Source organism: Babylonia areolata, chromosome 22 (assembly GCF_041734735.1).
Source record: "Babylonia areolata isolate BAREFJ2019XMU chromosome 22, ASM4173473v1, whole genome shotgun sequence".
NCBI classification, from domain to species: domain Eukaryota; kingdom Metazoa; phylum Mollusca; class Gastropoda; order Neogastropoda; family Buccinidae; genus Babylonia; species Babylonia areolata.
Window position 1 is genome coordinate 46,509,355 of NC_134897.1, and position 16,969 is coordinate 46,526,323.

At 43.8% G+C, this 16,969-nt stretch overlaps 1 protein-coding gene across 1 annotated transcript; it reads left to right on the plus strand.

Moving 5' to 3' along the window:
* Nucleotides 1-60: 60 nt before the first annotated feature.
* Nucleotides 61-16,512, plus strand: LOC143297242 (sorbitol dehydrogenase-like). The gene is made up of 8 exons (XM_076609482.1): nt 61-199; nt 2,357-2,390; nt 8,672-8,836; nt 10,117-10,276; nt 11,583-11,767; nt 12,142-12,317; nt 13,877-13,998; nt 15,221-16,512. The coding sequence occupies exons 1-8, from the start codon at nt 146-148 to the stop codon at nt 15,372-15,374; spliced, it is 1,050 nt and encodes a 349-aa protein (XP_076465597.1). The 5' UTR covers nt 61-145; the 3' UTR covers nt 15,375-16,512.
* Nucleotides 16,513-16,969: the final 457 nt, after the last annotated feature.

Sequence of the window (16,969 nt, forward strand, 5' to 3'; positions counted from 1 at the left end):
TTGTGATCGACCCAGTTTTACCGTTCAAGGCCAAGTGTCACAGGGTTAACTTCGTCTACAGCACAGCGAAGGCTGGAGTGTGTTTGTTCAGGCCGCAAAACCACGCTGATAATATTCGGAGACATAAGATCTATCGGAAACTAAAATGACGGACACAAATCTCACTGCAATTTTGTACAAAAAGGACGACTTGAGACTGGTAAGTGCACAAGGCAGATAATGCAGGCGACACTCCCCTCCCAAAACTTAACTTGCTACGTGTGCTGAATTGACATGTTTGGTGTTGACTCGGTGAAAAGTTGAGACAGGACACGGGTGTCGAGGTTTGATTGTGGACTAGATATTGAATTAATTTGAGGTTGTGTGTGTGTGTGTGTGTGTGTGTGTGTGTGTGTGTGTGTGTGTGTTTAACATTCAGAATGTCCTGCCACAAGCACACACTGACAAGACTCGCATTCACACACACACACACAGTCTTGAAGTAACAACTCATATTCATGCACCAATACATACCTTCATACACAGTATACACACACACACACACACACACACACACACACACACACGCACGCACGCACGCACGCACGCACGCACGCACGCACACACACACAGAGGACATGCACACACACACACACATATATACACAGAGGACATGTAAACACACACACACACACACACACACACACACACACACACACACACACACAAAGTAAAGTGTCTTATTCATTCCAAAGATCTGAACCAGAAATACCAGGTGAATGTTTTATTTTTACAAGGAAGAGAAAATCTGGAACTTTAATAATGATAATAATAATACAATAATGGTATTTATATAGCGCTGAATCTTGTGCAGAGACAAATCAAAGCGCTTTCGCACCAGTCATTCACATGCATACATAACTCTAAAACTGGAGAAACTGAAGACAAGGAAGAGGCAGGGAAGGGAGGCTATTTTGGGAAGAGGTGGGTTTTAAGGCCAGACTTGAAAGAGCTGAGTGTGGAGACTTGACGAAGCGAAAGAGGAAGTTCATTCCAGTCGCAAGGTCCGGACAACAGAGAAAGAACGGCGTCCAACAGTGGAGTGTTTGAATCTGGGTATGCATAAACAGAGTGGATCCGAAGCTGATCATAGTGAGCGAGATGGAGTGTAGAGGTGAAGGCAGCCACAGAGATAGGAAGGGGCAGATTTGTGAATACATTTATAACATAGAGTGCTGATCTTGTACTTTGTTTGGTGTGAGACAGGGAGCCAGTGGAGATGTGGCAAAAGAGAAGTGATGTGCTCAGATCTTTTCTTTCTGAGGACGAGTCAGGCAGCAGAGTTTTGTATGTGCTAGAGAGACTGAATGGATGAAGCAGGCAAACCAGACAGTAGAGAGTTACAGTAGTCAAGGCGAGAGAGAATAAGAGAAACGACAAGTCTAGATGTTGTATCAATGGACAGATATTTCTGGATGGAACTGATGCGCCGCAATTGACAGTAGCAGGATTGACATGTCTGACTGATAAATTTTTGAATGGACAGTGTGTTGTTAAGGACTACGCCGAGGTTCCTGACTGAACTGGAAAGAGGGATGGATGTACTGCCAAGTTTGATTGTGTCAGTTGTGATGGAAGAGAGTTTTTGTTTGGTTCTGATGATCATTGCCTCAGTTTTGTCCGCGTTCAATTGTAACTTATTTAGAGTCATCCAGTTTTGAATATCCAAGAAACTGTTGGATGTTTCATGCAAGAGTTGCGACAGTTTTGGGGGGGGTATCACTCTTCTGGAGTTGAATGTCATCAGCATAAGAATTATGACTGACATTATGGCGGTTGATAATTTCAGTGAGAGGAGCAGTGTACAGTGTGAAGAGCACTGGGCCTAAAACAGGTCCCTGTGGGACTCCATGTTTGATTTTAACAGGTTCAGACTGGAAATTATCAACAATGACAGACTGGAATTGATCAGTGAGATAAAATTTGAACCAGTTTAGAACAGTGCCGTTGATACCAAATGTAAAATGAAGACGGGAAAGAAGGATTGAATGGTCTGTTGTGTCAAAGGCGGCTGACAAGTCGAGAAGAGTGAGAAGGGGGATCTGTCCTTAGTCAGACGCTAGCAGTAGGTTATTCAGGATGTGGAGGAGAGTGGTTTTGGTGCTGTAGTCGGCACGATAGGCAGACTGAAATGGGTGGATGAGATTATTGAAACAAAGGTGGTTGTTGAGCTGCTTCAGGACAGCTTTTTGAGAAAAGGTTATGTGTCTGAGTATTTGCAAAGAACTTTTCCAGGATTACTGGCCAAATCATTTTACATGATTCAAAATGAAATTCTTGACTGGCTGCTGGTATTCATGGCATTCATTTTGTGCAGGAAGATAAAGCCATACCTGAGCCTGGTCCTGGACGTAAGTATGCGTTGAATTGTTTTTCATACTTCATTTCCATGGTTTTATATTCTCCAACACCCTACCCACCCCTTGCCCCCACCTAAAAAAAAGTCATTCATAAAGCATGACTGATAGTGCAACTACTTTCAAATGATGAGATTTATTTCAGTGTTCTAAATCTTCAGGCACATGACTGAAGCAAATATGGACACACTCTCAGTAGATCCAGTTACTGGAGACTTAATTGTTATCTTCAAAATTATTGAAATATATACTACTACACATACTTATGTCCCCTGCCTCTGCCGTATTCATACACATGCAGGTGTGCACACATACATGGACATGTATGCACAGGTGTGCAATAACTTTGAACAGACACACACATATATACAGACACTTGACCACAGGCACAGACACACACACACATAAATATTTCCTTCAGAAAACTGTTCTCTTCACCCACCTCTTTTCTCAACCAAGTTTTACTTTTTCGTGACATTGAAGGAATAAAAGGACATGATGTTGTCTGATAGTACAGCTTGCAGAAGCCATTGTTACTGCTGGTTAAAGGTAATAATCCTTTCTTTGTAATAACAGAGAAAAGGCTACAATGAATTTGTTGTTGCTTAGATTTTTTTCTTCTACTCATTGCATTCCATGCTTTAACAGAATGTCTAGAAAGAAATGGTGTGTATGGTAGTCACTGCACAAAATGAAATAAAGATAACAGCATTTTACAAAACATGAAGACTTTCAACAAAGTCAGTCTGCTTTCAGACTGTGTCATGTAGACTGTCAACAATTCAGTCTCTTTTCTGAGTGTGTCATGTAGACTGTTCAACAATTCAGTCTCTTTTCTGAGTGTGTCATGTAGATTGTCAACAATTCAGTCTCTTTTCTGAGTGTGTCATGTAGACTGTCAACAATTCAGTCTCTTTTCTGAGTGTGTCATGTAGATTGTCAACAATTCAGTCTCTTTTCTGAGTGTGTCATGTAGACTGCCAACAATTCAGTCTCTTTTCTGAGTGTGTTATCTGCAGACAACCCCATTTCTCTGAATGAATGGCTACCATCCACCAAGATAAGCTTCATGGCCCCAGTGCAGTCAAACCACCAAGATAAGCTTCATGGCCCCAGTGCAGTCAAACCACCAAGATAAGCTTCATGGCCCCAGTGCAGTCAAACCACCATGATAAGCTTCATGGCCCCAGTGCAGTCAAACCACCAAGATAAGCTTCATGGCCCCAGTGCAGTCAAACCACCATGATAAGCTTCATGGCCCCAGTGCAGTCAAACCACCAAGATAAGCTTCATGGCCCCAGTGCAGTCAAACCACCAAGATAAGCTTCATGGCCCCAGTGCAGTCAAACCACCAAGATAAGCTTCATGGCCCCAGTGCAGTCAAACCACCAAGATAAGCTTCATGGCCCCAGTGCAGTCAAACCACCAAGATAAGCTTCATGGCCCCAGTGCAGTCAAACCACCAAGATAAGCTTCATGGCCCCAGTGCAGTCAAACCACCAAGATAAGCTTCATGGCCCCAGTGCAGTCAAACCACCAAGATAAGCTTCATGGCCCCAGTGCAGTCAAACCACCAAGATAAGCTTCATGGCCCCAGTGCAGTCAAACCACCAAGATAAGCTTCATGGCCCCAGTGCAGTCAAACCACCATGATAAGAGAAGTAGCTGAGCTGAACTCTTTCCAAGTCAGAAATTTGAAAGTATAACTGAACACAGTGGTTCACCAGAAAGAGGAATTTGAAAAGTGACATAGACCCAAGGAAGGCTGTTCAATTTGCGAGTGACACCCCCTGCTGGCCTCTTCACAGACGACACTGCTGTGTACTGTCTCATCACTGCCCCAGGTGACTACGACGCTCTGCAAGATGACCTGAGGAAACTGGAGGCCTGGGAAGATGAATGGGAGATGAAATTCCATCCCAAAAAAATGCAGTGTCCTCACGTGCACCATGAGGAGAAACAGCAGTCCTCGGGAGTACCATCTGCACGGTCACCGGCTGGAGTCTGTGACAGCCACTAAATATCTTGGCGTCACACTCCAGTCCAGTCTCCGCTTCACGAACCATATCAACAGCATGGTGACAAAGGCAAACAGGACACTCAGCTTTCTACGAAGGAACCTGAGGAAGGCGTCAATCAAAATAAGGTCACTTGCCTACAAATACCTGATACGCCCTATCCTTGAATACGCCAGTACAGCATGAGACCCAACCGCCAGGAAAGAGACAGACAAAATAAAAGCCGTCCAACGAAGAGCAGCACGATTTTCCCTCAGTAAACACCAGAGGACAGTCAGTGTCACCGAACTGCTGCAGACACTGGGGTGGGAAACCCTGGAACGGCGTAGGTGAGCCAGACTAGTCATGCTATACAAGATCAGTAGGGGCATGACCAAAGTCAAGTGCCCATACCTCCACCAGCAACAACAAGGGACATGACCAAAGTCAAGTGGCCACACCTCCACCAGCAACAACAAGGGACATGACCAAAGTCAAGTGGCCACACCTCCACCAGCAACAACAAGGGACATGACCAAAGTCAAGTGCCCACACCTCCACCAGCAACAACAAGGGACATGACCAAAGTCAAGTGGCCACACCTCCACCAGCAACAACAAGGGACATGACCAAAGTCAAGTGGCCACACCTCCACCAGCAACAACAAGGGACATGACCAAAGTCAAGTACCGACACCTCCACCAGCAACAACAAGGGACATGACCAAAGTCAAGTGCCGACACCTCCACCAGCAACAACAAGGGGCATGACCAAAGTCAAGTGCCCACACCTCCACCAGCAACAACAAGGGACATGACCAAAGTCAAGTGCCGACACCTCCACCAGCAACAACAAGGGACATGACCAAAGTCAAGTGGCCACACCTCCACCAGCAACAACAAGGGACATGACCAAAGTCAAGTGCCCACACCTCCACGTGCAACAACAAGGGACATGACCAAAGTCAAGTGCCCACACCTCCACCAGCAACAACAAGGGACATGACCAAAGTCAAGTGGCCACACCTCCACCAGCAACAACAAGGGACATGACCAAAGTCAAGTGGCCACACCTCCACCAGCAACAACAAGGGACATGACCAAAGTCAAGTGCCGACACCTCCACCAGCAACAACAAGGGGCATGACCAAAGTCAAGTGCCCACACCTCCACCAGCAACAACAAGGGACATGACCAAAGTCAAGTGCCGACACCTCCACCAGCAACAACAAGGGACATGACCAAAGTCAAGTGGCCACACCTCCACCAGCAACAACAAGGGACATGACCAAAGTCAAGTGCCGACACCTCCACCAGCAACAACAAGGGGCATGACCAAAGTCAAGTGCCCACACCTCCACCAGCAACAACAAGGGACATGACCAAAGTCAAGTGCCGACACCTCCACCAGCAACAACAAGGGGCATGACCAAAGTCAAGTGCCCACACCTCCACCAGCAACAACAAGGGGCATGACCAAAGTCAAGTGCCCACACCTCCACCAGCAACAACAAGGGACATGACCAAAGTCAAGTGCCGACACCTCCACCAGCAACAACAAGGGGCATGACCAAAGTCAAGTGCCGACACCTCCACCAGCAACAACAACAAGGGACATGACCAAAGTCAAGTGCCGACACCTCCACCAGCAACAACAAGGGACATGACCAAAGTCAAGTGCCGACACCTCCACCAGCAACAACAACAAGGGGCCAGAAGAGCTCACACCACAACATCTGACAGAATCCCCTGTAGAGCGGACATCAGGCTGAATGCCTTCTTTCCAAAAACAATCCGTGATTGGAATGCCCTGCCCCAGGAGACTGTTGATGCCTCAACTCTTGACACCTTCATTAAGAAGGTAGCACTCTGCTGATTCACTGTCACTTGATTCTTTTTTTTTTTTTAAACGGGAACCCACCACCACAAAATGCCGATAATGGTCAACTGGTTGACCCTAGGCATCATCCGGTAGAAGAAGAATATAACAGGGAAAGGAAGGTTCCCTGCGCATGTATAAACTGAATGTTTTTTTGTGAATATTTCAAATAGGGAGAGAAGGGCAGGAACTGAGGAAGACAGAGAGGGAAATGAGGATGGGGGTGTGGGCTGAAAATAATACTCTGAGGAAGACAGAGAGGGAAATGAGGATGGGGGTGTGGGCTGAAAATAATACTCTGAGGAAGACAGAGAGGGAAATGAGGATGGGGGGTGTGGGCTGAAAATAATACTCTGAGGAAGACAGAGAAGGAAATGAGGATGGGGGTGTGGGCTGAAAATAATACTCTGAGGAAGACAGAGAGGGAAATGAGGATGGGGGTGTGGGCTGAAAATAATACTCTGAGGAAGACAGAGAGGGAAATGAGGATGGGGGGTGTGGGCTGAAAATAATACTCTGAGGAAGACAGAGAGGGAAATGAGGATGGGGGGTGTGGGCTGAAAATAATACTGTGAGGAAGACAGAGAGGGAAATGAGGATGGGGGTGTGGGCTGAAAATAATACTCTGAGGAAGACAGAGAGGGAAATGAGGATGGGGGATGTGGGCTGAAAATAATACTCTGAAAATTGTGTAGGCTTGAGAATAGTTTGATCAGTATCAGTATCAGAAGCTCAAGGAGGCGTCACTGCGTTCGGACAAATCCATATACGCTACACCACATCTGCCAAGCAGATGCCTGACCAGCAGCGTAACCCAACGCGCTTAGTCAGGCCTTGAGGAAAAAAAAGTGTCGTGGTTAGCTTCAGAGACTAGTTTGACCAGATATCACATAATGAAAGAAGGAATGAGGAGCAGAGAGGTTGTTGATGGCTGGGGAATGAGGTCAGGCAGTTTGATATCAATCAGGAAGATTCTGTGGACTTAAGATTAGTATGAATGTACATGGAAGACCGGGGCAGTAGCTGACCGCTTTGTCTCTAAAGGTCATGGGTTTGATCGCTGTATTGGCACCTGCGTGGTGGCTAAAAGGTGGATACTTTTTCTGTTATTTCAGGTCAGCATCAATGCAGCAGGTATGCAGACCTGCTGGTGCCTAGATCTCCTTTATGTGTGTCTTTGGCAAGCAGATCACGAAACATTTGTACAAGCATGAAACGCATGTGTGTGCATGGACACGTAAACAGATACACATGTGTGGTAGTCATGTGTACTTGTGAACACCAGCTGATTTCATTTCTCTGGGGTACTTTGTCACCCACAGAGGTACAGCTGTGATAGTCATGTGTACTTGTGAACACTAACTGATTTCATTTCTCTGGGGTACTTTGTCACCCACAGAGGTACAGCTGTGATAGTCATGTGTACTTGTGAACACTAACTGATTTCATTTCTCTGGGGTACTTTGTCACCCACAAAGGTACAGCTGTGATAGTCATGTGTACTTGTGAACACCAACTGATTTCATTTCTCTGGGGTACTTTGTCACCCACAGAGGTACAGCTGTGATAGTCATGTGTACTTGTGAACACTAACTGATTTCATTTCTCTGGGGTACTTTGTCACCCACAAAGGTACAGCTGTGATAGTCATGTGTACTTGTGAACACTAACTGATTTCATTTCTCTGGGGTACTTTGTCACCCACAGAGGTACAGCTGTGATAGTCATGTGTACTTGTGAACACTAACTGATTTCATTTCTCTGGGGTACTTTGTCACCCACAAAGGTACAGCTGTGATAGTCATGTGTACTTGTGAACACTAACTGATTTCATTTCTCTGGGGTACTTTGTCACCCACAAAGGTACAGCTGTGATAGTCATGTGTACTTGTGAACACTAACTGATTTCATTTCTCTGGGGTACTTTGTCACCCACAAAGGTACAGCTGTGATAGTCATGTGTACTTGTGAACACTAACTGATTTCATTTCTCTGGGGTACTTTGTCACCCACAAAGGTACAGCTGTGATAGTCATGTGTACTTGTGAACACTAACTGATTTCATTTCTCTGGGGTACTTTGTCACCCACAAAGGTACAGCTGTGATAGTCATGTGTACTTGTGAACACTAACTGATTTCATTTCTCTGGGGTACTTTGTCACCCACAGAGGTACAGCTGTGATAGTCATGTGTACTTGTGAACACTAACTGATTTCATTTCTCTGGGGTACTTTGTCACCCACAAAGGTACAGCTGTGATAGTCATGTGTACTTGTGAACACTAACTGATTTCATTTCTCTGGGGTACTTTGTCACCCACAAAGGTACAGCTGTGATAGTCATGTGTACTTGTGAACACTAACTGATTTCATTTCTCTGGGGTACTTTGTCACCCACAGAGGTACAGCTGTGCATGCAGCAGGTGGGAATCTGTGGGTCGGACGTTCACTACTGGACCCATGGTGAGATCGGAGACTTTGTGGTCCAACAGCCCATGGTGCTGGGTCATGAGGCCAGTGGAGTGGTCAGCAAACTGGGCCAGGGGGTCACCGCGCTTAAAGTGGGTCAGTGTCATTCACCAGTTCCCTTGTGATGCTTAATTCCTTGACTGCCATGCCCTTAGCATTAACGCTTATAGTGACGTCACTGATGATATCAAAGAAGGGAAATAACTCTTGAAGGCTGAAAATTCACACTTTTGACCTAGAGTGATTTATCTCCAGATCATTTTATCGCTTTTTGGCTAATTGTTCCAGAAACTGACTATGATTTTAAACCTCAGTTTCTACTGGGGGTTTTTCCCTGCAGTCAAGGGGTTAAAACACAGGTACTAGATGTGGTTTAATTGGTTTAAACATATTCAGTTACAAAATCTGAACAAATAACACAATTTCTGTTGAATAGAATAGAACTGGATTATTACAGGATATAAAATACAGTCCAGATCCATGTCAGCGTTGAGTGGGTTATGGAAACAAGAACATATCCAGCATGCACACCCCTCAAAAAATGGAGTATGGCTGCCTACATGGCAGGGTAAATAAACAAAACAGTCATACATGTAAAGTGTTACATGTCTGTCTGAGTGTATGTGTGCTTGCCTGAAATCTGATTGAATGACAGAGGAAACGAATAATGAGCACCCAGTGGCAGCCGTCAGTTGGCTCTACCCAGGTAGGCAGCCTGTTGTGCAAATGACCCTGTGTTTGTAAAGCGCTTAGAGCTTGGTCTCCGACTGAGGATAGGCGCTATATAAGTATCGATATTAATCAATATATATATATATATATATATTTGTAGGTCAGGGACTCGTTATGCTTTTTTAATTTAGAGTGGCTGTGATGTAGAATATATATGGCTCAGTTCCCATGATCTGATGCCTCCTTGAAAACGAAGTCTGTCTTCATGAAACATGTAATCTAAAGGGAGGTAATCAAAGGAAGGGAGATAAGAAGCCGTGGGTACTTTCATTTTGGTGTGTTCTGTATGGACCGGTATTTTGTTCACTTTCATTTTGGTCTGTTCTGTATGGACCGGTACTTTGTGTACTTTCATTTTGGTCTGTTCTGTATGGACCGGTACTTTGTGTACTTTCATTTTGGTCTGTTCTGAATGGACCGGTATTTTGTGTACTTTCATTTTGGTCTGTTCTGAATGGACCGGTATTTTGTGTACTTTCATTTTGGTCTGTTCTGTATGGACCGGTATTTTGTGTACTTTCATTTTGGTCTGTTCTGAATGGACCGGTATTTTGTGAGGGACAGGAAGCAGACCCATGCCAGTGTCTGCACCAGCCAGTTTCTATGGAAACATTTTTTCTGTTCTTTTTTAATCCTGGCTACAGGAGATCGTGTCGCCGTAGAACCCGGAGTCCCCTGTCGTCGGTGCACGTACTGTAAAAGTGGGCGCTACAACCTGTGTCTTGACATGAAGTTCTGCGCCACGCCGCCATATGACGGCAACCTGGCTCGTTACTACATTCATGATGCCGACTTCTGTTTCAAGTGAGCAGAGCTGGGTTGCATTTTGCAGCGTTAGCAGCATTAGGTTTCTTAATGTTAACAATTTTACGTTAATGTCTATGTAGATGTTTGATTGTTTCTTGTTGTTTTTGCCTCTGTGTGTTTGTGTGGTGGTGGTGTTGTGAACACGCAGACTCTGTGTGTTTGTGTGGTGGTGGTGTTGTGAACACGCAGACTCTGTGTGTTTGTGTGGTGGTGGTGTTGTGAACACCCAGACTGTGTGTGTTTGTGTGGTGGTGGTGTTGTGAACACGCAGACTCTGTGTGTTTGTGTGGTGGTGGTGTTGTGAACACGCAGACTCTGTGTGTTTGTGTGGTGGTGGTGTTGTGAACACGCAGACTCTGTGTGTTTGTGTGGTGGTGGTGTTGTGAACACGCAGACCCAGAGTGTGAAATTTTATGTTCCCTTTGTAAATAAAGTTCATGATTCATTCTTTAACACTTAGTAAACTCAGCACTGCTAAGATTGTTCATGTATCTTAGCCCTAATCCTTTTTAGGCTTTGTCAGTTGTTTTACACTGCAGTGGTTTGTGTGTGTGTGTGTGTGTGTGTGTGTGTGTGTGTGTGTGTGTGTGTGTGTAAAGCAATCCTGAAAGTAGATTTTTATAGTGGAAATATGAAACATGGTTTTGAATCAGGGAGATTGTATCAGGCTGCCAAAGAAGCAACTTTTTGTTTTGTTCTTGGTGTTAAAGTAGCATTGAAGCCAATGGCCCATTGTTTTTTAACTGTTAATTCTGGCATATTATCTCTCTCAGTGTTAAAGTTGGAAACTGTTTTCAAAGTGTACAGCGTAGAATGGACTGTTACATTCATTTTTGTGCTTGGTTCAAATCAAATCATGTTGCTCATAGCCCAGCCAACCTTAGACCACACTTGGTTCAAATCAAATCATGTTGCTCATAGCCCAGCCAACCTTAGACCACACTTGGTTCAAATCAAATCATGTTGCTCATAGCCCAGCCAACCTTAGACCACACTTGGTTCAAATCAAATCATGTTGCTCATAGCCCAGCCAACCTTAGACCACACTTGGTTCAAATCAAATCATGTTGCTCATAACCCAGCCAGCCTTAGACCACACTTGGTTCAAATCAAATCATGTTGCTCATAGCCCAGCCAACCTTAGACCAGAGTGCCATTTAAAGTTAAGATTGTGCTTGGTTCAAATCAAATCATGTTGCTCATAGCCCTGCCAACCTTAGACCAGAGGGCCATTTAAAGTTAAAATTTTGTCATGATTTAGACAAGTTTTGATATTTCATGGTTTTCATGTTTGTGTTGCCAGGTTACCAGACCATGTGACTTTTGAGGAGGGGGCACTACTGGAGCCACTGTCAGTGGGAGTGCATGCCTGTAACCGTGGCAACGTGGGGCTGGGCAGCAAGGTGTTGATCTGTGGGGCAGGCCCCATCGGCATCGTCAACCTTCTGGTGGCAAAGGCAAGAGGAGCCTCCAAAGTGGTCATCACAGGTACTGCTTCATTACTGGGGGATGCTGGAGCTGTGTGTAATGCTTTGAACATTGTAAATGAAAAGATTTTAAGATCCCAAAGAAGCTGGTGTACATACACATGCATGGACACACACACACACACACACACACACACACACACACACACACTCACCTCATTCTGCTTATGGGTCCAGGGTTTATGGGCATTGACAATGTGTGTATTTGTGTCCAATTTTCTTTTCCAGGTTTCTTTCCTTTAAGTTTCCACAGGATCAGCACTGACAGTCTTCTCAGCCGTAATGTGGCCCTGTGTGGTCTGCTGGGCTTCAAACAACAGTGGTATAACCATAATAATAAAGTGCCAATGTCGGTTGTGATTGCATTGGATTCAGATCTGGACGAGAAGCGGCTGGAGTTTGCCCGTCAGATGGGAGCAGACCATGTGATCCCGGTGAAGAGCAAAGACCCCAAGGTCACCGTGACCCAGGTGGAGGAGGTGTTGGGGGAGGGGGCGGACATCACCATTGAGTGCAGTGGTGCTCCTCCCAGCATCCGTACTGCCATCTATGTAGGTGATGGTGTGTGTTGTGGGCGTGGGGTATGAGTGGTGTGATGTGGTGTGATGTGGTGTGTGTTGTGGGCGTGGGGTATGTGTGGTGTGATGTGGTGTGTGTTGTGGGCGTGGGGTATGTGTGGTGTGATGTGGTGTGTGTTGTGGGCGTGGGGTATGTGTGGTGTGATGTGGTGTGTGTTGTGGGCGTGGGGTATGTGTGGTGTGATGTGGTGTGTGTGGTGTGTGGTGTGTGTTGTGGGCGTGGGGTATGTGTGGTGTGATGTGGTGTGTGTTGTGGGCGTGGGGTATGTGTGGTGTGATGTGGTGTGTGTTGTGGGCGTGGGGTATGTGTGGTGTGATGTGGTGTGTGTTGTGGGCATGGGGTATGTGTGGTGTGATGGGTGTAGAATATGTCTTTATTACCAAGTGTACCGGGGTCACAAGGAATATTGGGGGGGATAGTACATAACAAGGTACAAACATAAATCAAAACTCATACACAAACACAGATACAGTAGAAATTAGGGTATATACAAGTGCATATCAGGATAAAAACTTGTGCATACTCAAACATGCATGCACTGCAAACACACACACACACACACACACACACACACACACACCACGCACACACACATGCATGCACGCACACACACACACACTCTCTCTTTCTCTCACTCTTTCTCTCTCTCTCTCTCTCTCTCTCTCTCTCTCACACACACAAGTTTGAACAGAAGCCGCATATTACATGTGGATGGGGCTGATGACTAGATCTTCAGGTAGATGGTTGTTGATTGTGTATGTGTGTATGGAGGGGGTGTGAGGTGTGTTAGTGTGTGGTGTGGTGTGTTTTTATGTGTACATGTATGTGCAAGTACACGCCTGTGTGTGTTAATGCAGAAAAAACTTTCTACTATGAGTTATCTGTAGTTGTGAAGAAAAATGTTTGCTTCCTGTTTGGTTTTAGATCAATACAGATTAATGCAGTCTTTTCACTTGTCTTTCTCTTTTTCAAAAACTTAGAAAAGATTGTCTTCATTGAAATGGATTGTGTTTTTTGTTTTTGTTTTTTGGTGCAATTTCAGTATGTTTATAGTGGGCAATTGGCTTGGTTTTTGGGGGGGGGTTTGGCAATATTAGTGTCACTGTACATTGTTTCAGTATTTCTAATAGGGGATCACAGCAGTTGAAGATTCCAGGATGATGATGACTGAGGTGGTTGTGTATCAGACCATGACGTCAGGGTGTATGTGGTGTTGGTGGGTCTGTGTTGCAGCAGCTGAAGATCCTAGGACGATGATGACTGAGGATGAATGTGGTTGTGTTTCAGGCCACTAAGTCAGGGGGATGGGATGGGGGGTATGGGGGGGTGCGGAGATGGGGGGGGGAGGGGGTCATTGAGTGTGGGTCTGGGTTGCAGCAGCTGAAGATCCTAGGACGACGATGACTGATTATGAATGTGGGTGTGTTTCAGACCACGAAGTCAGGGTGTGTGTGGTGTTGGTGGGTCCGGGTTGCAGCAGTTGAAGATCCCAGGACGACGATGACTGAGGATGAATGTGGTTGTGTTTCAGGCCACGAAGTCAGGGGGGTGTGTGGTGTTGGTGGGTCTGGGTCCCGACCTCATTGAGCTGCCCGTGGTCAATGCCTCTGTCCGAGAGGTGGACATAAGGGGCATCTTCAGATACGTCAACTGGTAATGTTGGATTTCATTGTCTTTTCATTTTCTTTTCTTTTCTCTTGCATGGTTTAGGTTTAGGAACGTTATGTGGATATGACAGATTTCTTTTCTCTTTCTCTTCACTTAAGAGTGTAATTTGTCATTGTCATGTTGGAACGTTATGTGGATATGACAGATTTCTTTTCTCTTCACTTAAGAGTGTAATTTGTCATTGTCATGTTGGAACGTTATGTGGATATGACAGATTTCTTTTCTCTTTCTTTTCACTTAAGAGTGTAATTTGTCATTGTCATGTTGGAACGTTATGTGGATATGACAGATTTCTTTTCTCTTTCTTTTCACTTAGGAGTGTAATTTGTCATTGTCATGTTGGAACGTTATGTGGATATGACAGATTTCTTTTCTCTTCACTTAAGAGTGTAATTTGTCATTGTCATGTTGGAACGTTATGTGGATATGACAGATTTCTTTTCTCTTCACTTAAGAGTGTAATTTGTCATTGTCATGTTGGAACGTTATGTGGATATGACAGATTTCCTTTTTTTTTCTTTTTTTTTTTAGATGTGTCACAGTTGCTCCCCCTTTTTATGTGCGTAACAGTCTTTGTTAAGTCATTATGTGCGTAACAGTCTTTGTTAAGTCAAAGATTTCTGTTTGTGTAACACAAATTTTGTTAGTTTTTCTGTTACACATTGAGGAAGGATTTAGATCTTAATGAAGTGGGTTTGATAGTTCCAAGTAAAATGTGATAATTCCTTATAAGGGAAAAAAAAATCAAATTCTTTTGACACTAGGAGATGACAGGTAGGCAGCATTGTTTTGAAAATGACTTTACCTCCTGGTAACTACCTCCTGGTAACTACCTCCTGGCAACTACCACATTAAGAGTGTCAGTTTTAACAAGTTCTGTGTCTGTTTGCACTTGCCTTATCTATTCTCATATTACTGGTTATCATTCAAAGGTGTATGACAGTGGGGTTTTTTACATTCTTTTTCTTAGTGGTCAATAAAGGGATTGTATTATTATCTGCCATTTATGTTTGTGGGACATTACAATATTAATATATAAATACATAAATACATAAATATATATATATATTGGATAAAAATTATGGGTTTTTTGGGTGTTTTTTCTAAATTTTGAAAGTCAACATGTTTGCCTGAGGGACAAATCAACGAGGCATGTTACCACATAAAAGTGGTATGTACCTGTAAGTATTGTCCACCCGTGTTCCAGTTATCCCACGGCCCTGGCGATGGTGGCCTCTGGCAAGGTGAACGTCAAGCCGCTGGTCACACACCGCTTCTCTCTGGAGCAGAGTCTGGAAGCCTTTGAGGCAGCCAAGCGTGGGGAAGGGGTGAAGATCATGATCAGCTGTCAGCCAAAATGAAAGCAGGGGAGGGGGGCTGAATGGAAAACTTGACACAAAGTGGTGGGCAGTTTGGGTTTTTTCCCTCTCCCTCTTTGGGGGTGACTTGTATATTATTACAGCTAGAACTTATGATTGTGCCAGTAATTTGATATGTACAGTTATCCAAGATTAGTTTGTGTTGTTCTAATACAATCACCTATGATGAAGCTTAAATCAGATTTTAAAATTTCGCTTTGTGTTGATTGTGTGTGATTGATTTTTAAAGAAAAATTTGACCCCTGCTCAAGCTCTGTATCCAGGAGTGAAACTATAATCAGGTCAGAAGTAGAAACAATAGGCATGTGTGTTAAATTGTGCTGCTTTGAATTAGACAAAGCACACAACTTCCAGGGCCAATGCTGCCCAGCACTTCCTGTTACCATGCATTCAGATAAATATAAAAAAGAACTCATGCTTACCTGATCATAACTCTGCATTATTGTCACTCTTTACCTGTGTTTTCAATGATGCCAACTGTCCCAATTATGTCATACTTTGTTTCGACCTGTCACAATTTTGTTCCGATGTTACACCAAGGTCAAATTATTCTGATGACCAGTCATGGTCATGTCATTGTCCAAGATGAATGAGTATCAACTTTCCAGTTTGTGCTTTCCACTTAATTTGCTTGTCATGAGTTTTAAATCTATATTAAAATCACAATTTCAGTTCTTTTGTTTTGTCTGTGTATGGCAGCATGATTACAGTAAATTTTCACTCCACTGTTTCACAGCTGAAATATGCATATGTGTCATTGCATGACATACATTCATTTGAATGCATTATTCATTTAATAAGTTTGGTAATGGAGATTTTTTCATAGGAATGAACTTTTCATGAATTCCTACTCTTGTATCATTGCAGGATATGTACATATATATATATATATATATATATTGTATTCACGAATCAGATTTGTTGATAATCTTTGCATGGACATTATTGTAAATTCATTCATTTTGAATAAGTCAACTGTATGTCTTTTATGATATTCTTTAAAAATATTCAAATTAAATTGGTTTATATAGCATTGTTCAGCACTATGTTATTAGAAATATTAAATGGGATATCGGATGGACATATGCTTTGATTTGGTGCTTCTATGAATAAAAAGAAAAGTCTACAGAACAGACTCCAGTTATTTGATTTTCGTTAGTGTGTGTTTCACCAGATATGTGCAGAATATACTTGACACTATCAAATACAGTTCATACATGTTATGCTTTTCACACTTTGAAGAAAATAAATTTTCATTCACACAACTGAATTTCACAAGGCAATAAATAAAATCAAAGGATCTTGCTGCAACACAATGTGTAACAATGCGTATACAAAAAAGCAGAATCAGTGGCCATCATTGCATCTCCACTGTACAAAGCAAACATTCTCAAGAAACAGACAAAGACAACTTACTGGGGCCTTTCATCTGTTCTGGAGGCCATTAACAACAGACCTCCACAACCCCATATCCTAGCGGTGTCTTTGCGTCTGTCTGGCTCGAAGTAAGGTCGATCTTCTTGGTGTCTGGCTCCAGGTCAGGTCCATCTTCTTGGTGTCTGGCTCCAGGTAAGGTC